At 49.9% G+C, this 19,994-nt stretch overlaps 6 protein-coding genes across 6 annotated transcripts; 3 read left to right on the top strand and 3 right to left on the bottom strand.

Annotated features, from left to right (window-relative positions):
• Positions 1-284: 284 nt before the first annotated feature.
• Positions 285-2,324, top strand: N7498_004483 (uncharacterized protein; the record flags this gene model as incomplete). The annotated part of the gene is made up of 5 exons (XM_058451545.1): positions 285-580; positions 631-922; positions 993-1,184; positions 1,237-1,441; positions 1,504-2,324. The coding sequence occupies 5 exons, from the start codon at positions 285-287 to the stop codon at positions 2,322-2,324; spliced, it is 1,806 nt and encodes a 601-aa protein (XP_058308083.1).
• Positions 2,325-2,653: 329 nt separating this feature from the next.
• On the bottom strand, positions 2,654-3,598 carry N7498_004482 (alpha/beta fold hydrolase; the record flags this gene model as incomplete). Its single annotated transcript, XM_058451544.1, has 3 exons — positions 2,654-2,787; positions 2,846-3,436; positions 3,487-3,598. The coding sequence occupies 3 exons, from the start codon at positions 3,596-3,598 to the stop codon at positions 2,654-2,656; spliced, it is 837 nt and encodes a 278-aa protein (XP_058308082.1).
• A 1,410-nt stretch (positions 3,599-5,008) lies between these two features.
• Positions 5,009-6,421, top strand: N7498_004481 (uncharacterized protein; the record flags this gene model as incomplete). The annotated part of the gene is made up of 1 exon (XM_058451543.1): positions 5,009-6,421. The coding sequence occupies one exon, from the start codon at positions 5,009-5,011 to the stop codon at positions 6,419-6,421; it is 1,413 nt and encodes a 470-aa protein (XP_058308081.1).
• A 530-nt stretch (positions 6,422-6,951) lies between these two features.
• N7498_004480 (putative transcription factor) lies at positions 6,952-8,917 on the bottom strand (the record flags this gene model as incomplete). The annotated part of the gene is made up of 3 exons (XM_058451542.1): positions 6,952-7,513; positions 7,579-7,926; positions 7,980-8,917. Coding segments are annotated over 3 exons (1,848 nt in total), but the record flags the coding sequence as incomplete, so codon positions are not given.
• A 646-nt stretch (positions 8,918-9,563) lies between these two features.
• On the top strand, positions 9,564-11,175 carry N7498_004479 (MFS transporter; the record flags this gene model as incomplete). Its single annotated transcript, XM_058451541.1, has 2 exons — positions 9,564-9,892; positions 9,954-11,175. 2 exons carry the CDS (start codon positions 9,564-9,566, stop codon positions 11,173-11,175), a joined length of 1,551 nt encoding a protein of 516 aa, XP_058308079.1.
• Positions 11,176-12,027: 852 nt separating this feature from the next.
• N7498_004478 (MDR/SDR family oxidoreductase) lies at positions 12,028-15,355 on the bottom strand (the record flags this gene model as incomplete). Its single annotated transcript, XM_058451540.1, has 3 exons — positions 12,028-12,870; positions 12,930-15,238; positions 15,301-15,355. The coding sequence occupies 3 exons, from the start codon at positions 15,353-15,355 to the stop codon at positions 12,028-12,030; spliced, it is 3,207 nt and encodes a 1,068-aa protein (XP_058308078.1).
• Between the last annotated feature and the right edge of the window lie 4,639 nt (positions 15,356-19,994).

The following is a 19,994-nucleotide window of genomic DNA, read 5'->3' as shown; positions in this document are numbered from 1 at the left end:
GGAACCAGGTTGGGTCCGCTTTTCCGCCCCCCGCTAGTCCTATCTGGGTATCTAAGATGCCTAGCCAATCAATTCATGATTCCTCGAGAAAGTCGCAGGAATTGACCATTGACTGGCCCCCAAATTTACCGGCCCAACTCGGCAGCGAGTATATGGTAGGAAGCTAGTAATAGGCCCCGGAGCAGCTTATAAAAGGAGAATGTTCGCAGCGTACAACTGTTGCTTTCCGGATCCATTGACCATTACTTCGTCTTGGTGTGCATTTTCGAATTACAAGAATAATTATGAAGCTCATTTTCGCGGCTATTCTGCCGACTTTTACAGCCGCAGCATTAGCTCCACCTTCTGTCACAGTCGATGCTGGCACCCTTCAGGGTGGACAGTGCGAAAATACCCAAAATGCAGTCTTCTACAAGGCAATTCCCTATGCAGAACCTCCAATTGGAGAGCTACGCTTCGAGCCTCCAAAGGCTTACAATAAACAATACCCTAATGGAAAACTCGATGCAACTACTGCACCTGCCTCCTGCATTCAGTTTGGAGCCGAGTTTGACGCTACAGGAACTATACTTGAAGACTGGTAAGTCGAGTTATTGAAGCTTCTATCTCATAACAATTAATTTTTTTCAGTCTTTACCTAGATGTTTGGACCCCATCTAATGCCACCAAAGATTCGAATCTTCCTGTCAAAGTTTGGATATACGGTGGATCAGACACGTCTGGCGGAATCTCGAAAGGCCTATTCGATGGGTGCAACACTGCAGCGGAAGGTTCCATTTTGGTATCAATAAACTACAGAATTGGACCTCTAGGTTTCATGGCACTCAACAGTGCCGGGATATACGGTAACCAGGGAATTCAAGATCTTCTTCTCGGATTGGAGTGGGTCCAAAGCAACATCGCTGCTTTTGGCGGTGACCCGGTACGTCAAGTCACATTTAGTTACAAACTAAATTATTGAAGGCAAGCTTAACAATAAACCTCAAATACAGAAAAAGGTACTTCTGTTCGGTCAGTCCGCCGGTGCCGAGGACGCATTTATTATTGCCTCTCTTCCCCAGGCACCGTCTTTCCTCAACAGTGTCATCATGGAATCGGGTGCCGGAAAAAAGCTCCTATACAATTCGACAATTCAAAGTGTTGGTAAATCATATGCTCAAACACTTAACTGCAGTCCCGATGATGTGAGTGCGAAAATTTTCGATCTTTGTTAGCGGAATGCTGACTTCTCTATAGAAAGCCTGTCTTCAGTCCAAGACTGTTGCTGACTTGAAGAAGGCGTTCAATAGTGATGTCTTCCTGCAGGAGGGAATTGGAGCAGGCGGACCACTCGCTATCACCACCTCGGGGACACATGCTTTCTATCCCTATGTGGATGGAGATGTCATCCCCGAGGAACCATTGAGTCGCGGGGTTCAAGTGCCGGCCGTTTTTGGATCCAGTATGTGCAACATTATTTATATCGCTCATTCTTGATACAAGCCCACTAATTGGAATCTAAAGACAAAAACGAGGGTGTCATATACGTCACCGCCAAGGTCGGAAATCTGTCGAATGGCGACAGTTTAACGCCGGCTCTATACAAGAACTTCCTCCGCGATAACTTTGGTATCGCCGCCGCACTTATTGAGAAATACTACCCTCTCTCTATGTTCGAAGCTCTCGCCGGCGGTAATATTCACTATGGTGTGTTCTACGCCATAGCACAGGTCATAACCGACTCCGACTACAAGTGTGTGGCCTACGAGGGTTTGGTGTCAGCCGCACGCAACAATATTCCCGTTTGGACATATCAATATACTCACAATAACACATGCCCATGGCTGGGCACCCTGAAACAGCTCCAGGGTCATCCGGAGGAGATGGCGCTAGTTGGTGCCACTCATACCTCCGAAATCCCGTTTGTCTTCGGTAACATGAACAACCAACCTCTTCCCGGCGGGACTTGCAATGCCACAGAAGCCGAGGACCAACTCAGCAAGCAGATGATGAGCTTGTGGACAGCGATGGCAGAAAATGCCGATCCGTCGACAGATGCCATCCAATGGCCACAATTCACTCTAGAAAAGAATGTGTCGAGTCCCGGATTGATCTTCGCAGATTCAACCCTGTCTGGCCAAGTCGACTACAAGAGTTGTTTACTGTGGAACAAAGTTTATAACCTTATTGAATCAGGGAATGGTACGGCCACGCCGATTCGTGGCAGTGGAAAGCCAACGGCTTCGCCGTCTGCTACTTACCAGACTAGCGGTGCAGCAACCACTGGGTGTGTAATCTGGGGTGTCCTTACCTTGGATGTGATATTGTCAATTGTATTTGCATAGATTCTAGCACCAAAGTGCCTGTGAAAGCTTTTGCTCATGTATTATTGCCAGAGGGAGAGAATGGATAGGTGGATTGCCCGTGGACGGAAGAATTTAAAGATCTATATATTTGTTATTATGTGGGAGGAATAGATGAGCCTTATTCTTACCTGCTCTGGCAGTTGTATGATTGAATCATCATTATTGTTGTTACAAATACACATTTGATTAGACAGTAAATAGTAAGAACCAGTGGATTTTTCAGCACGAAGAGCAATGATTAGGAGCCTTATATACATTAAGAATCATCACAATGCTTCTATTCGACGGTCTCATTATCAAGCATAGTCCTAAATAATCTTCTCGAGCATCTCGTTTAGCTCCTGCGCCACAAACCTTGGGTTATCCTTTTGCACAAAGTGACCCGCGTTCGGGGCGAGGATCGGGCCCTTGCTGAACTCAGGTTCCGTGATCTTAGCCAGCCCTTCATTGCAGCGCTGCCAGTATGGGGACGAAACGGTTGGTCACCGACTTGGGCAGACCCATCTTGGCCGACTCCTCAGCGAACGCGTCGAAGTCGTGGCCCACTATCGTGACATAGGGTCCGTGGCCATTGGGACCCCGGAGCAAGGGTCCGTCGCTGGCCGGCAGCAACTCGCGTAGGTTTCGCCGGCTGAGGCCTTCCTTGCTGCCGACGTCAGGATGGAAGACACGACGGGTGCCGGCCCGCACAGCGAGGATGGCTTCCACAGGAATAGGATGTATTGTGGCTGGATCGAACTCTGGGGCATCCGGATCGGGGAAGACGGAGATGAAGTCGGAGTTGGCCAAGACACTGTCCAGTAGCAACAGCGCAGTCACGGTACCGGAATATTCTTGGGCGTAAAGACGGGCCAGCGCACAGCCGATGGAGTTGCCAACCAGAACCAAGGAGACGGAGTCCACGTCAACGCCCAGCTTCTCCCCGGTGACTTGGATGAGCAATTGGCGCAGATCTTGCACGGAGGCAATACAGTCGTGGCCGTGAGTGGGATCCTCTGCTCCAGCGTCCTGGGGATCGCGCTCGGTGGTCTGGCCTTGGCCGAAACGATCGTAGGTCAAAAAGGCGGGGAGGCTGCGACCATTACGGAGTGCTTTTAGCTGAGCAATGAGGGATGCCAGAAGTCTTGGGACAGATCCAGACCGTTGAGAAACAGGACCAGCACGGGCGTGGTGGTCGTCCCAGGTGCTTGGAAGCTGTAACTCAGCTGCACCGAGGGCTTGATAGTGAGGGCAAGAAACTCAACGTCCGCCATCTTGGAGGTGGGAGCTGATGCTTTCAACATGCAAAACGTACGAGAAACTGTACGGGCGTGCGAGGAACAACAAGAAAAAGGGAATCTGGTTCAGACAAGACTTAGACGGTCGGGTGCGGCGCTATTCGAGGAGTGCGGTCTTTATTGCCGTCGTATCTGCGAGGCCGAGAGAGATAAAATGGGAAAGAATTGAGTAAGAAACGACACGTGCTGCGGAAGTGGAAGCGTGAAGGTGAAGGTAAGATTGGTGGCTGGCTGCGCCTCCACCCCCCCTCCTTTCCGCTAGCTCATGTCGAGTAATATACTCCGTAGACATTTCCACCAATGCGTCCTGATAACAAATTAACTTCCAAAATTGCGGTCCCTATTCCAGGAGCCTAGGCTCACGGTCCCAATCGGCCCATGATCCACGTCCCATGATCTAGCTGGGCCGGATGTCAGCTAACTGACGACCTTACTGCATCACTGACCTGAGCGGCTACATGTCATCGTATACGGTTTTCAATCTGATGGGGTTAAAGGGAAAGCCATTACTATTGATGGCTCTTCTCATGAGACTATCATACTTGCGTTTAGTCTTTGAACAGCGAACTAGGAGAATATAAAAGAAGCCAAAAATACTAGAAGGATTTAAGATTAATACTAAAATTAGTCTACGTTGAACTACAGCGTGATTCTCTAACCCTACTAATAAAAGCTTCCTGGGTTTAAACCATAAACTGACTAGCCCCCACTGAAGTTCAGCGAAAACCCCACTATTATTCAAAATACACCCCCTACTAGACTAGGCTTCCGCAGGACCTAGGTCTAGGTCCGAGTATTGGACCTAGCCCTAGACCTAGCACTTAGACTGCGCCAAAACCCGCGCCAACCCGAACCCAACCCAACCCGAACCCGCAAATGGGTTGGGTTCGGGTCGACTTCTTGGACCCGCACGCGGGTTTTGGGTCGAGGTAGATAACCCAATCCGAACCCGCATAACCCGAAGTCAGCGATAGGGGGGTTCGACCGGAGGTACAGGACTATTAGCGACCGCTGCTACTACCTAATTAGCTAGTTAAATGCATCTCCAGAGCTAGGTCTAATCTTTAGGGTTGGGTTAGGTTTTGGGTTTTGCGGGTTATGGCGCAGTCTAGACGAGGTCTATACTATATACAGGAATACAAAGTGAACACTGCGCCCGTGAGATCGGAATCGGTAAGTTAGATAGAATTCTTGCACCGGTGGTAGAATCGTGTCGATGAGACTGGAAGTTCGATTCCGGAGTTTTCGTACACTCGTAATTTCGGAGTCCGGAGTTACAGTTTCATCCTGTTGGGGGCAGAAACAAAATTGCATGTTTAAAAGGGATCGATCACATCACATCGCAAGTTCTTGGAATGCAGGATAGTTAAAAGATACTCTGTCATAATGAAGGCCACAGGCTCGTTTGCAACTTGTCTCCTAGTATCAGTGGGGAGGAACTCCAGTGGAGTGGCCTTCCCGGGTCAGCCTAACTACGCCGCCCTTGTCTCTCCGTATAACCTCGACCTTCTCACAACTCCGGCCGCCATCGTCTTTCCTCAAAATGCAGCACAGGTTGCGGCAGCCGTCAAGTGCGCTGTCAACGCGGGCATTAAGGTCCAAGCAAAGAGTGGAGGACACAATTACGGCAACTTTGGGTCGTCGACCGGGGAGCTTTCAGTGAACCTCGAAAACCTCCAGGACTTCAGCATGGACCGCACTACCTGGATGGCTAAATTCGGACCTGGAAACCGCCTCGGTCAAGCTACAGAACTTATGTATAACAACGGAGGACGACAAGCACCGCACGGAGAGACATTCGATGTCGGACTGGGTGGACACGCCACCGTGGGAGGCGCCGGGGCTGCATCACGCCAGCTGGGACTCCTCGTGGACTTTGTGGAAGAGGTGGAGGTGGTCCTCGCGAATTCGTCGATCGTTCGAGCATCGAAATCGGAGAACGAAGATCTTTTCTTTGCCGTCCGCGGCGCTGGCTCCAGCGTCGGCATCGTGACGGACTTCACCATCCGCACTGTACCCGCGCCGCCGGTGACTGTTGACTATACCTATGTGTGGACAAAGCAAAATGTCTCGTCTCAGGTGAAAATATTCCAGAGCTGGCAAAAGCTCCTCGCTGGCGGCACTCTACCACGTGAGATGTCATACGGATTGACCGTCACGGCCAGTAGTATGGTGCTGTCGGGGGTATACTTCGGTAGCGAGGACGAGTTTGCGACGCTCAACCTCCCTAGCCACTTTGCAACGCCTCCACAAGTGAGCGAAACGAAAGTCTACACCAGCTTCTTTGAGGCGTCCAAGGCGTTGGACGGGGCAGTCAGCGCCGCTGGCATTGCTCTTCCGTCGCACTTTTACGCCAAATCCCTTGTCTTCACTCAGAAGACTCAGATCCCTGAAGCGACCACCCAGCGTGTTTTCAACTATTTGGCCAACACAAAGAATGGAACAGACTTGTATGCCCTCAACTTCGACGGCCTCGGCGGGGCAGTGAGCGATTTCTCTCCATCGGAGGCGGCCTATCCTCACCGTGACACGCTTTACTTCATGTTCTCCTTTGCTCGTACCAGTAGTAACCTCACTGATACGACGATCCGCTTCCTGGACCAATTAAGCGAAGTTCTGACGAGCGGCAATCCCAAGGCATATTACGGACAGTATGCTGGAAATGTGGATCCACGGGAGACGAACGAGAAGGCCCTGGCCGGGTACTATGGCCAAAACCTTGATCGACTCAAGCGTATCAAGAGGGCAGTGGACCCGAACGATGTTTTCCACAACCAGCAGAGTGTCCCTGTGTCTTGATTACTTGAGTTTCTCCGCGTACCAATTCTAGCAATAACATAATCATTCTGGTCGAAATTAAGAAACTGACATGCAACTGCTAGAATAGCCCCTTCATTGGATCCAGGGGGTTTGAGATCGTTTCCGACCAGAAACGGCAGCAAATTATTTGGTGTTTGTATTCATGGTTTTAATTAGGGAAAATGGTAAACCTTTGAATCATGGCATGGCTGTGCGGAAATTTCCGAAAAAGCAAAAGTCGAAGCTCTTTGGAATGTTAGGCAGCGTTCAGATATGGATCTGGTCAAGTCGCTGTTGACAAGCCAGAGGTGCCAGGAAATCAAAGTTGCGATCACATTCAGATAGCAAGTCGGAGACTTCTTCTTCCTCGGTATGCCATCGATCCGGTGTCCAGCATCGGCAGGCTTTGAACTAGCTAGACAGATGCAGCTGGGGTACTTCATCAAATGGAATAGATGGAAGTATGTCAATATATTAAAGCTAAGCAGGGTGGCTCATCCTTTCCCCCAGTTTGCATGGTCGCATATATATCATGACCCGAGCACATCAAAATTGAGCACCTCTTCCGTCCTAAATAAGAATTCATCGAAGTCAAAGCGGAAATCTTGGAAAATATCATCGAAGCACACCCCTGCGCCTTCCACCAGGGGCTCACACCCACTCTGTGCGACTGGACCAGTGGGCTGTAAGATCTTGGCGGACAGGGCCTCAAAGGTACAAATGCACTGCTGAATATATGTACTCAGGTGGACATGTGCGCGGAGACCTGCCAAAAAATCCTGCCATGATTGAGCGACTGAGTCGGTAAAGAGATCGGATCCGACCATGGCTACGAGGAAGATCACGCCCGCGATGTGAAGGTAATAAATACGTGTCCACCAAGGGATGATATCGATAGGCTCACAGGGCTCTAATGTTTCGGTCACCAAGGCAGTGACACCTTGCGCGGCATCGACGCACATCTTAGCACATTCTCTCAGAAGCCGCTCGCTGAGAGTTGCGGGATTCGTGGACCTTGATTGGCCATTGGATTTCATGGAGTAGAAGCGGGCGAGTATTGGCCTGTAGAGATAGATACGAGAATGGAGAAAACTATACAGTGGACGATATTAGAGAAGCAATTCTCAAAATGCAAAGAAATAGCAGTACTAGCTTACCGAAGGTGTATCAAATAGCGCTCCATTCGGACTGTCCTGTCATCCAGAAACTTAAGATTCCGCAATTGTAAATCGTTTGGAAGACTGGTCTCCCATTTGTTGAGACAAGCGTCTAGGCGGACCGCCGCGGTGTGGTATTCCTCCTGTTGATCTAGACGTGGCACCGCAGATCGAGATGCGAGGGTGCTTCGTGTCTGAATCTGGGCCATCTGAATCTGATTGCCTATCTCGTGAAGTTCCAGTTTCCACCGAGAGTGCCCCGTTGTATCGCTTCCCTGCTGACAGTCGCTTGTCGGCCATGGAATGAGTGCCAGCACTGATGTCTTTCCGAGTGACCAAGAAACACACCTAATCATATCAGCGAGGTTTCTGGGGTGATATGAAAACGGATAAATACTTACCGATCCAATGCAACACAGCTCGCCCAAACCTTACGCTTCAAACGCGCGTCATTGCCGGCATCTTTGCCTAAGGGAGTCTCAAGGGAATTACAACACATTGTTTGTGCGATGCGCATTGCCAGTCCAGCAGTCATCCATGTCTTTTGCTGATGAGTTGTGCAATGGAGGTATCGGTTCATAAGCATCAAGCACTGCACACGCTCAAGAGAGCCGGGTTCCCAAATAATCGACTCGGTCGGGAATAGCGCCCACGCACGTTGAAAATAAGTATTTCCTTCTTCATTCCGCAAATTGAATGGCACCCATTCCTGTCTTTGCACTGCGAGGGCAAATATCACATTGAGGATACTGAGCTGAATGTGATGGTCCGTATGCGCGAGGCAACCTTCCGTCGAAAATGACTTCGCATATATCTGCGAAAACTGATCATAATCCAACACAGGCTCAACCGGATGTATGTGTCGCCAATATATATTGACGAGTTGATCTGCACGAGCGCGGGAGGGCAACTCGGTGGACTCCGAAAGTGGGGAAGATCGCAGGGGCAAATCCAGATCTCCAAACAAGGGCGCATCGACCAGTGGAACAAGGTATGTCGTAGCTGGTGGGGCTCGACCGGCTCTCTCCTCTATAGCCGCCGCCACCTGGCCGGCGAACCGGCCGTGGGCTGCGTAGTATGGACGGTTGAGATTCGAGTCCGAGTTCGATTCTCGGTTATTATCCGAGAAGGCGTGTGACTCAATGCCTGGGAGAGTCAAGCTTGTCGACGTCGAGGACACCTCAATCGAATGAGCTGGTGAGAATGAATGGGCTGGTGAAGATGGAGGGGAAACAAGGTCAGGAACATGCTGAGGTGTTTCCCTTGGGCTAAGCTTGCGCGGAATGTCGCCAGCCGCACCAGGACGATTGTAGTTACAAGACTTTCCTTTGGCTTGATACCTAGTGCATGCTGCACATTCTTTGTATCAGCATGGCTCGTGAGCACCAAAGAGGTAAGTGAAGGACAGGGGTGTAGATTACCTGGACGGCTGCCGTCACATTTGGTCTTTCTTGACCGGCATTCCTGACAAGCTGTGGTGACTTTCAATCGCTGTCTGCGTATTACCCACGAGTCGTTGTGCTCTGGTTGAATCATGTTGACCGTTCCAACCGTAGCTATGGTTGAGTTCCCATTATCGTGTCTGGCCAGTGGACACCCTGTAGGTATTGACAGAGCACCCAACACGGCGACGAAGTAGGAGGGAAGTCGTAAGGCTAGGCTGGAAGATGATCATGCGGGGGCGAGAACAAAGACACGCACTGCCCAATCAAATGGTATTCCGTCGAGAAGTACCCCATAGCGGAGCGCTATATGATTGGGTATTGGCACCAAGTCTCACTAGCCAAGACCAATGGAAAGCAGGACCTCCTGGACCCACTGTTATTCCAGTATCCAATGGACATGCGTCCCGCTTTCACATCACGGAGGGCATCAACAATAAATACTCCGGTCTCCCTGAACGTACTATATAGACCACAAAAGCCGGACTTGTAAAAGCGCGACCAGATAGCTGTGTCCGCTTGGTGCTGTTTATTTCGATCACCATGTCCAGCGCGACCAAAGTCAATGCCGACCCGGCCGAGGTTGAGAAAACACCCGTTTATGATGGCCATGGAACCGAAGAAGATCCATTTGTTGTGGAGTTTCAAAAAGATGATCCGGGCAATCCCATGAATTGGGGCTCTTTCAGAAAGTGGTTTATCACATTTGTTGCGACGATCTCGGTTTTTGCTGTCACTCTGACCTCCTCCGCATACTCCGCCTCCGCCAACGAGGTCTTTCAAGACTTCGACATTAGCTCCGAAGTCTTCACTCTCGGTCTTTCCCTTTTCGTCCTAGGGTTTGCTATCGGTCCTGCCCTATGGGGCCCTCTGTGAGTACAAGCAACTCTCGATAAACAACTCTCTAGCACTGTCTTGCTAATCTTCTTTAAGATCTGAACTATACGGTAGACAGAAACTGTGGATCATTACCCACGCCGCTATGGTAGCCTTCCTCGGGGGATCAGCTGGGAGTAAAAATGTGGCTACTCTATTGATATTGCGCTTCTTTGCCGGCACATTTGGGGCATCTCCCCTCGTTAACTCCGGCGGCACAATCGCCGATCTCTTCCCACCAGCTCAACGTGGACTCGCCCTCACCGTTTACTGTATTGCACCATTCCTTGGTCCCGTCCTTGGCCCGGTTATAGGAGGCTTTATCTCCGAAAATGTTGGCTGGAGGTGGGTTCAAGGCGTGTGCACTATCTTCATTGGGATTATCGGCATCCTTGGAGTCATCTTTATTCCCGAGACTTATGGCCCGGTTCTGCTGCAACAAAGGGCCAGTAGTTTGTCTAAGGTGGATGGAAAGGTTTACATTAGTGTTCTTGAAAAGAGTCAGGGCAAAAAGAAGCCATCTGAAGTCTTCCAGCGAGCCCTGTTTCGTCCCTGGATCTTTCTGTTCCTTGAGCCAATCGTCTTGATCGCTTCGGTCTATATGGCAATTATCTATGGTACAGTTTATATGTTTATGGGAGCTATGCCAATTGTTTATAACGAAGACCGTGGCTGGAGCGAGGGAATTGGGGGACTTTCATTTCTTGGTATTGCCGTCGGCATTGTGTTTGGTCTTATCTATGCGATCTGGGACAACAACACTCGATATATGAAACTGGTCCTCGCGAAAAGCACAACCGCCGAATCCCGACTACCACCTGCTATCGTTGGTGCAGTCGCCCTCCCGATTGGAATGCTTGCATTTGCATGGACTAATTACCCCAGTATCCATTGGTTGGTAGCTATCATTCTATCTACACCTTTTGGCTTCGGATGTGTTCTTGTTCTACTGCCAATGATGAACTACTTGATCGACTCCTATACAATCTATGCGGCTTCAGTCTTGGCCGCGGCTGCTATTTTCCGTTCGGTCATTGGTGCTGTGTTTCCTCTGTTCACGACACAGATGTATCACAATCTAGGTATTCACTGGGCGTCTAGCATCCCGGCCTTCATGACACTGGTATGCATGCCGTTCCCGCTGGTCATGTATCGGTACGGTATGCAAGTGCGTATGAAGTGCAAGTACTCGTTTGAAGCGGCGGAGACCATGAAAAAGATGCAGATGCAGCAGGCCCAGGCCAATCCAACAAAAGAGGATGATGCGGGCTCAGAATAAGGAGATATGACACGGCGGATTCGTGAATGTGAAGTCTAAAGAGATTTACATGAATTTCAAGTATTAGGGGAATCATCGGATTCATGCTGTGAATAGAAGCTGGTAACAAGAAAGATCAGGCACTTTAACTGTATAGATCTAATATTTTTGGGAGTTTACAAGAAACACCACCCCTTTGGATAAAAAACGCTACTTCTGCCTGTATTTTCAGGTGTCGGCTGTCTTTCATATTTTTAAGTCGACAGAATTTTGTGCTGATCTACTCACCCTGTCTCTCTATCCCTGTGGCTCATATAGCTAGCAGTGTTGCAGTGTTGTGGTCAGCATGGTCGGCATCATGGTTGGCAACATTGGAGTCGGCAGTATTAGACAGTATCGGAGTCCGTAGCATCACGATAAGTTGGTAGCATCAGGGTTGGCTGAATCTTGATCAAGCTCGGTCGCACAGAGGGAGGAAAAGCGGTCGGTCTATTTGTACAAATAGAGAAAGTGGTCAAGATATGACTACTGGTGGAGAAGGCGCTCATAATAGATACCTCAAAGCCAAGGCAGGAGCTTTTTAACTATTTTTTTCCCCTAGAGGGTGGCGTTTTTACTAAACTGCTTGAAATATCCAACCTTGAGCACGAGTCTGTATCCCGAACCATTAATGTACATATAACACTCTAGTCAATACAAATAAAAATTTATTTGAAATATGAATTCAAGGGTGGAATTTCTATGCTCTAGCTGCATAAAAGGCAAACCATCATCATAACAAAATTTGATCAAAGTGAGAAAAAACATACACATTGCAACAATTATCTCTCATTTCTCGAGCAGCACTATTCCCTCATCAACATTGGAGAACATTCATGCCGTTGAGAACTTGGCATGAGGGCTCCGGTCCACGACATCTGCTGCCAAAAAGCTCAGACTGGGACTTTGGATGATATTGAAAATCGACAGCTCGGCGGCAGCATGGCTAAAGAGCATATTCCGCACTTCCACAGCAACAAGTGAATCGACACCCTGCTGTGATGGTGACTGGCCCAGGTCGACTTCTTCAACAGGAACCAAGAACATATCGGCAAGCATTTCCGCGATGGCTTTCCCCACGACTCGGGTGGCTTCATCGCGGGATATGCATGCAGATATCTGTGATGCCAGGGAGTCGTTGCCATTTTGCTCCTGTTCCTGTCCGCTGGAAACGGGTGGGCGATACTTGAGGGGCAAGACACGCATGTCACGACCAAGATCACCATCAGCGTCCCAGTGGCGTCCAGGGCCTGAGTTTATGCCACCTACAATAAATTGGGGGTCATAAGGGTTTATGATGGCCGACTCAAGTGAGGATAAGACGTGATCCTCATCAATTACCCTGCGTCCGGCCTTGAGAAGGGATCTGCGAAGGGCCTCGGATGAACTGGCCTCCGCGACATAGCCGACCGCATTCACAACGGAGAGATCAATTGAAACGGCAGGGAGACCGCACTGCTTAACGCGCCAGTGTGCCAGGGCGTCCTCGTATGCACCGGCAGCCGAGTATGCCGACTGACTGGCATAGCCAAGGATTCCGTTGATGGAAGAGAAGAGCACAAAGAATTCGACATCGCCTGGTATGTTGAACTGATTGTGAAGATTCCATGCGCCAGCAACCTTGCTCTGGATCGTAGCCTTCCAGTCTTCCAGTTTCATTTTCTCCACGAACGCGTCCTATTCAGAAGATAATTAGTCTCCAAGCCATGGATCGAGACAGCATGGTTTAGACATACCCTGAGAACAAAAGCAGCATGGATAATACCCCGGATGACTGGCAGGCCCTCCTGAGCGCATAAATCGATGGCCCGGGCTAGGTCATCTTCGTTGGCGACGTCACAGCTGACAGGCAAGACGCGGTGGCATCCTGCTTCGCGAAGCTCATCAGCAAGTGCCGCTGTGTTTTCACTTCTAGCAGCGCTGCGTGAAAGGAGGATAAGATTCCTCGCTCCACGGGAAACCAGCCAGTGCGCCACCGATTGTGCGAGGCCACCGCTGCCACCCACGATCAAGTAGGAGACAACGCCAGAAAGATTTGCTGCCCCTGTCCGTGGCAAAACCGGAACCACGTCACCCGGGCTAGCCGAGAAAATAGCTTTGCCTAGATAGCGTTCATTCTGAAGGTGAGACGACTTCGAAATTTCCCCCAAGGGATATATATCAATAGGATGCACTGGTGTGATTGCCTTGGCCTTGATGAGCTGCATCACTTCATTCAAACATCTGTGAACGTCTGGGGACCGATGCTTCAACAGACTGTGGATATCAACAGCCGCGAAGGAAATGCCATAAGAGAAAGGTCGCATCTCCAGAAAGCTGTTTTCCTCCGAATCTCGCCATCCGGTTTCGATAAAATGGCCAAGGGGTGCTACAAGTTTAAAGCTCTCATGAAGGAGCTGTCCGGGTAGCGAGTTGAGTACAACGTCGACTCCACGGCCATTCGTAGATCGGCGAGTTGCAGGGCCAAATGATGCATCTTTACAGCTGAATATGTGGTCGGCAGGTATGCCATACTTCAGCATGACCAAGCTCCGCTCACTGGGGCCGTCGACGGTTGCGAATATTTCTGCTTCCAGGTGTTGTGCAATCATGATGGCTGCTTGTCCGATATCTCCGGCTGCGTCATGAATCAGGACAGAGTGGGTGTTCTGTAACCGTGCCATCTCCACGAGTGCAAAATATGCTGTGAGAAATGCCACGGGTATTGATGCTGCCTCTTGGAAGGTCATGTCAGCAGGGACGTGGATCGCACAGCTGCAATCCACTACCACCCGGTTCGAAAATGACGATCCATTTGACAGACATAGAACACGGTCACCAACAGAGAAGCCTCGCGAGGCTGCATCAGTGCCAATTTGGGTGATAGTTCCCGCGCATTCAAAACTGGTCAGAGAATTCTCTCCTCTGCGCAAGGACGCCCCAAAGGCTCTGGGTTCGAGTTGAATTGAAGACGAGGAAAGCACTGCTGAATTTTCAAGGACAGACTCATCATCACTGAAGGCCAGACAATCGGGTCGCAAGGTAAGACGCCGATCTGACTGATAGAACGGTTCAAGAGCCACCATCTCCCGCGTGTCGGCATTCAGAGCGCGAGAGGAAAGGATTCTATCTCTCAACACATCATGGTAGATTCGAGGGATAAGGATCACGCCATCCCTCTCGGCAAATTCCAGTTCCACCGGGCCCTTCTCTGCGGATTGATCATTCCCGGTATCGCTAAAAGCATCGCAAAGTACCCGTGCGATTGAAGACGCACCGACCTCGGACCACTGTGGTCCTTTGGGGTCTAAATCCATTGTCAGGAGTTTACGACCAACGTATTCGCTGCGAAGAGAGCGAACAAATCCAGGAGCAAGACTCAAATCGGGCCTTTCACAGTCAACAGCACCACCACGAGTGACCCAGAGTAGGTCTTGACAGGAGGTACTCATGGCACGCACCCCTTCTAGGGATGCTGAATCGAGGTCATAGAGAATGGGCTCGTTCATTTCGCCTACGAAGATGGCAATTTTGCCGGAGAGAATTTCGGGTTTGGCGACGACAGTTTCAAGATTATGAACAACCACTTCGTTTCTTTCTGAGCTGTTCGTGAAAATGGAAATCGAATCCTGGAGACTCTCCAGCCATGATGCCGGGGGAGGACCACTTTTATGGCTCGTAACGAGGATGAAGTTGCTTGGATTTATCCTCTGAGATGAGGATATTGGTACGGTTGACAAGATTATCATTGAGCTCCAGGTTTCACCTTCGCAGTCAGGCAGCTCGAGAATGGGTTCGGTGAATCCAGCGCTCCGAAGATGATGATCCCAGAACCCATTGGCGGCCATTGTAGCTTCCGGTTCCTTGCGCTTCTCGGTCAGCGGCTGATCAGAAACCAACTTGCTGACGAACTCCACATCGATCTGATCTTTGATATCTTCTATCAGCAGGAGGGATCCACCGGGCCTGAGGAGACGCTGAATCCTGTCAAGCGAATCTGGAAGGGATTTGGTACCCCGATTCAGGTAAGAAGCAATGACAATGTCGTAAGTGGAATCTGCAAAGCCTTGTGTTGGGAGATCATGATTGATGTCAAGTTCGTCGAAAGACAACAGGTCACCCCATGACAGAAATGTTTCTCGCGCCTAAACATAGAATCGCCCGGTAGGGGGGGGGTACCCATAGTTAAAAAGTCTTGGCAAGGGGGGGGGTACCGAGTCAACACGGTACCCCCCCCCTAAGTAGGTCAAATCTTAGTATTTTTCGATCGGGTCTTTTAAATCTTTTAATATTAAAGCCTTTCCAATCTTTTGGCTTATTTACATTTTTAGATTTCGACCTAGAATAGTGAGGGCTAAGGGGGTCTGGTTTTCGTGAATTATTTTTGATGGGGGATGCCAAGACCTTTTCGCGCGGGTAGCCTATCCCTATTTAAGCTAGACATCCCTTATGTAAGTACTAGGCTTAGCTATTAGGCTAACTTCTAGACCCTATAAAGTCCTTAAGGCTAGTATCAGGGCTAATAGTAATCCTTTAATATCTCGCGAACGAGGTAAGCTATTAGAATAAGGGAAGAAGTTCTAGATACTATAGCCCTCTCGCTACTAGGCTAGAGGATTTATATTACGTAAGCAAGCCTTATACTAGGATAATTAGTAGGGAAAGGGAGTTTGAAACTTTTTACTAGATGACTAATCCTAGGTAGGCTCGTTTAATAGAGGGAGTCTCGGCGGTTAGATTAATATTAGTAGTATCTTAATTAGGCTAGTATCCACGAAGTTATTAAGCGATGAAATCTATTAAGCTTAGTGGTTATAAATATATATCCTAATAATATATTATACTAATATATAAGAGGAATTAATAGAGTGATATATTCTTAATACTAGTAGGATATATATATTAATTCTACTATAGGTATAGCGTAAAGGGGTCTATAAGAGAGATATAGGTAGATAGAATAATAGAGAGGATAGTATAGAGGATAGAATATAGGGCGGAAGGGGTTAGTTAGTAGGCTAGGTAGAGGCCTAGGGGTAGGCTAGATAGTAGGCTAGATAGAAAGGCTAGGTGAAAGGCCTATTAGAAGGCCAGTTGGAAGGTATAATAGTTAAAGGCCCGCAAGTCTGCTAGGTGGAGGCCCGTGGGTATAATAGGTGGAGGCCCGCGGGTCTTACTAGTTGGTAGGCTAGATGAAGACCCGCGGGTCTGCTAGATAGAGGCCCGCTAGTCTAATAGACAGAGGCGCGTGGGTCTGCTAGATGGAGGCCTGTCGGTCTGATAGTTGAAGGCCCGCGGGTCTTACCAGTTGGTAGGCTAGATAGAGGCCCGCTGGTCTGCTGGGTGAAGGCCCGTCGGTCTGATAGTTGAAGGCCCGCGCGTCTGCTGGATAGAGGCCCGCTAGTCTGCTGGGTGGAGGCCTATCGGTCTGATAGTTGAAGGCCCGCGCGTCTGCTGGATGGAGGCCCGCTGGTCTGCTGGGTGGAGGCCTATCGGTCTGATAGTTGAAGGCCCGCAGGTCTTACCAGTTGGTAGGCTAGGTGGAAGGCCTATGGGTCTGATAGATAGATCCTAGGTGAAGGCCCGCGCGTCTGCTGGATGGAGGTCCGTTAGTCTACTGGGTGGATGCTAGGTGGAAGGCCCGCGGGTCTAATGGCTGGAGGCCCGCGGGTCTGCCAGTTGGTTGGCTAGATAAAGGCCCGCGAGTCTGATGGATGGATGCTAGGTGGAAGGCCCGCGGGTCTGCCAGTTGGTTGGCTAGATAAAGGCCCGCGAGTCTGATGGATGGATGCTAGGTGGAGGCCCGTCGGTCTGATAGTTGTAGGCCCGCGGGTCGTACCAGTTGGTAGGCTAGATAGAGGGCAGCGGGCCTACTAGATAGATGCTAGGTGGAAGGCCCTCGGGTCTGCTGGATGGAGGCCTGTCGGTCTGATAGTTGAAGGCCCGTGGGTCTGCTACGTGGATGCTAGGTGGAAGGCCGGCGGGTCTTACCAGTTGGTAGGCTAGGCGGATGGCCCGCGGGTCTGCTAGGTGGAGGCCCGTCGGTCTGCTAGGTGGAGGCCCGTCGGTCTGATAGTTGAAGACCCGCGTGTCTCCTAGGTGGATGCTAGATGGAGGCCCTCGGGTCTGATGGCTGGAGGCCCGTCGGTCTGATAGTTGAAGGCCCGCGGGGCTGCCAGTTGAAGGCCCGCGGCTCTTACCAGTTGGTAGGCTAGGCGGATGGCCCGCGGGTCTGCTAGGTGGATGCTAGATGGAGGCCCGCGGGTCTGCCAGTTGGTAGGCTAGATAGAGGGCCGCGAGTCTAATGGATGGAGGCCCGCCGGTCTGCCAGTTGGTAGGGTATGTTGACGGTCCTAGTTGGTAGGCTAGATGGTAGGCGACTATAGGTTTACTACTTCTATATAAGCTGAATGGCTAGTATCCTTTATCCTGCCTAACCTAGGCTAATATGATCGATTACTAATGAAAGCCCTACTATCTAATCCTACCTACTAATTCCATCCATGCTTACTATAATACTGGCGGGCAAAGTAATAGAAGACTACTACTACCCTAATAACCTCTGTGTCCCAGCTCCACCCTGCCTCATAGAACGTATTAGGCTCCCATTCACTAGGCACCCACTCCTTATTAAAGTAGGGACTATTCCCTAAGCCCCTACCCTTGAAGGCCATATTACAAACCGTCCAAAAGCTAACTAGTAGCTTATCTGAGAAGCACCCTTTACCCTCATTCGTCACCAAAGGGCCCTTACAGACCCTAGTAGGTAGGAAGCACCTATAACAGCAGGTTTCCTCCTTAGGGTTTACCCGTGTCACTAACTCCTTAGCCGACCTAATAAAGATTGGCGACTGGAAGGTCTCACAGGTAGTAAGCCCATGGCCTAAGGGCCTAGGCGGCCTAGGTTCTTCTAATGCTATATATTATATTAGTAAGATAGAATAGACTAGGGCCTAGGGCTATGGCTATAGCTATAGCTAGGGCTAGGGCTAGGGCTAGGGCTAGGATAGTAGGGTAATAAGCTTACCTGACCAATTAATACAGCAGATAGGGCACTGCTCATTTGTCCAGAATCTCACAGCCCTTGCGATGAATTCTATACCTTCTAGGTCTTTCTGGGTCTGGTTTCGGACCCTAGAGGTAATTATAGAATGGCTGGATAAGCGGTGAGCACAGAGGTCGCATTGGGCCCAGATAGGGTCACATCTCTCTATAGCTTCTGCATCGAAGACCCTAGAGATTACCCTACGACGGCAGATCTGGTCAAGTAGGTATTGTTGGAAATAGACCTTCTCTGCAGCCTGAGGCACTGAATGACTAGGCACCTGCTTTAGCTGCCAGGATTGCACTAGGCAGTAGGACCACGCTAGCGAATCAGGTGACCTACCAGCCCTACCAGATTCCTGCATAAAATTGGTCATCTCATAAACACCAGGCATAAAGTGGATAACGAGATTAACATCAGGGAAATCGTAGCCAGCACCAATCCCACTAGTGGCTAGTAGGATAGGGGTCTCTACCCTAAAGCGCCCTAGCTGAAGCAGCTTTTCATCATCAGATAGGCCAGAGTGAAATCTCGCTGCCTGAGGCTGCAAGGCATTAAATAGGCTATCAACCAAGGCCTTTGTTCGGCAGAAGATAATCACCTTTGGGTTAGCCCTAGCACTAGCCTTAGTACTAACACTAGAACCAAAGGGGCCATGCTTAAGGGCGAATCCTTTGATAAACTGGCTAATATAGCTAGGATAGCCACTCTCTCCGAGCGTAGGAGGTAGGGCCTCAACCCTATAGGCTATGTGCTTTAGCGTTAGGCTAGCCCGTAGGCTATAGGGCTGGGTGCCTAGGTGAAGCATCTCACTAAGCTCGCTCTGTAGATGCCTAGGTAGGGTAGCCGAAGCAAATACCATTGGGACCCCTAGGGCTAGGGCATGCCATGCGCGATTCATAATAGGCCGATAGGTCTTTGAGAGAGGAATTAGATGGCATTCGTCCCAAATGACTCTTGCTAGTCTCTTCTGACTAATCAGGGTATTCGCCATCTCTAGGAATTCAGGATAGACCACGTGCTCAATTTGCACTAGGATTAGCCTAGACTCCGAGGGAAGAGATTCTTGCGAAGGGTCCCATGTAGTAGGCCTTAGCCCTAGGGCCTTAGCCTTACCTAGTAGGTCAAGCTTTAATGAAATGAGAGGAATCACCATAATAGTCACGTGGCTATTAAAGAGGCTAGCCCCTAGTAGGAATAGCGTAGTCTTCCCAGCAGCAGTAGGTAGGATAAGAAAGAGATAGGGTATATGCTTCATCATTAGGTAGAAGGCCTCTCGCTGATCAGGGCTACGAAAGGTAGCCTGATTATCATTGAGGAATTCCCTAAGTAGCTGGGTTAGGAGACCTATCCCAATCTGGCCACTCGCTATTAAGGGTGAATAGGCTAACTGGCGAATCTCTTGGCTAGCATCAAGACTAGGTGGTTGGTCTATCTGCCCTCTAGCTGCCTGGGGTACCCCATATAGGCCCATAAACTCATTAAATTGGCCTATCGAGACCCTATAGGTAGGGGTAGGGACCCCAGGCCTAGTAGGATATCGACATTGAACAACTGGCCAATTTAGTGGTAGCCCAAGGGCTAAGGGTGCCTTAGGCTGCTGAGGTAGGCTAGGCTCTGCTTCTGCCTTAGGCACTAAGAAGGCCCTATTATAGAAGAGAGACCCTAGCACGAGCTGGTCAGGTGATACACCGAGATAGGTATGCCACCGCTGGCTAAAGCTAATAAGGGCAGTTTGGATATCAGCCCTAATACCCTGGAGCTTAGGGTTTAGGGT

The sequence above is a fragment of the Penicillium cinerascens genome (assembly GCF_028974065.1).
Source record: "Penicillium cinerascens strain IBT 15544 chromosome Unknown contig_5_segment0_segment0, whole genome shotgun sequence".
Taxonomy (NCBI): domain Eukaryota; kingdom Fungi; phylum Ascomycota; class Eurotiomycetes; order Eurotiales; family Aspergillaceae; genus Penicillium; species Penicillium cinerascens.
Note: the sequence above shows the minus strand (reverse complement) of the source record. Positions and strands in the feature narration are given on the sequence as shown.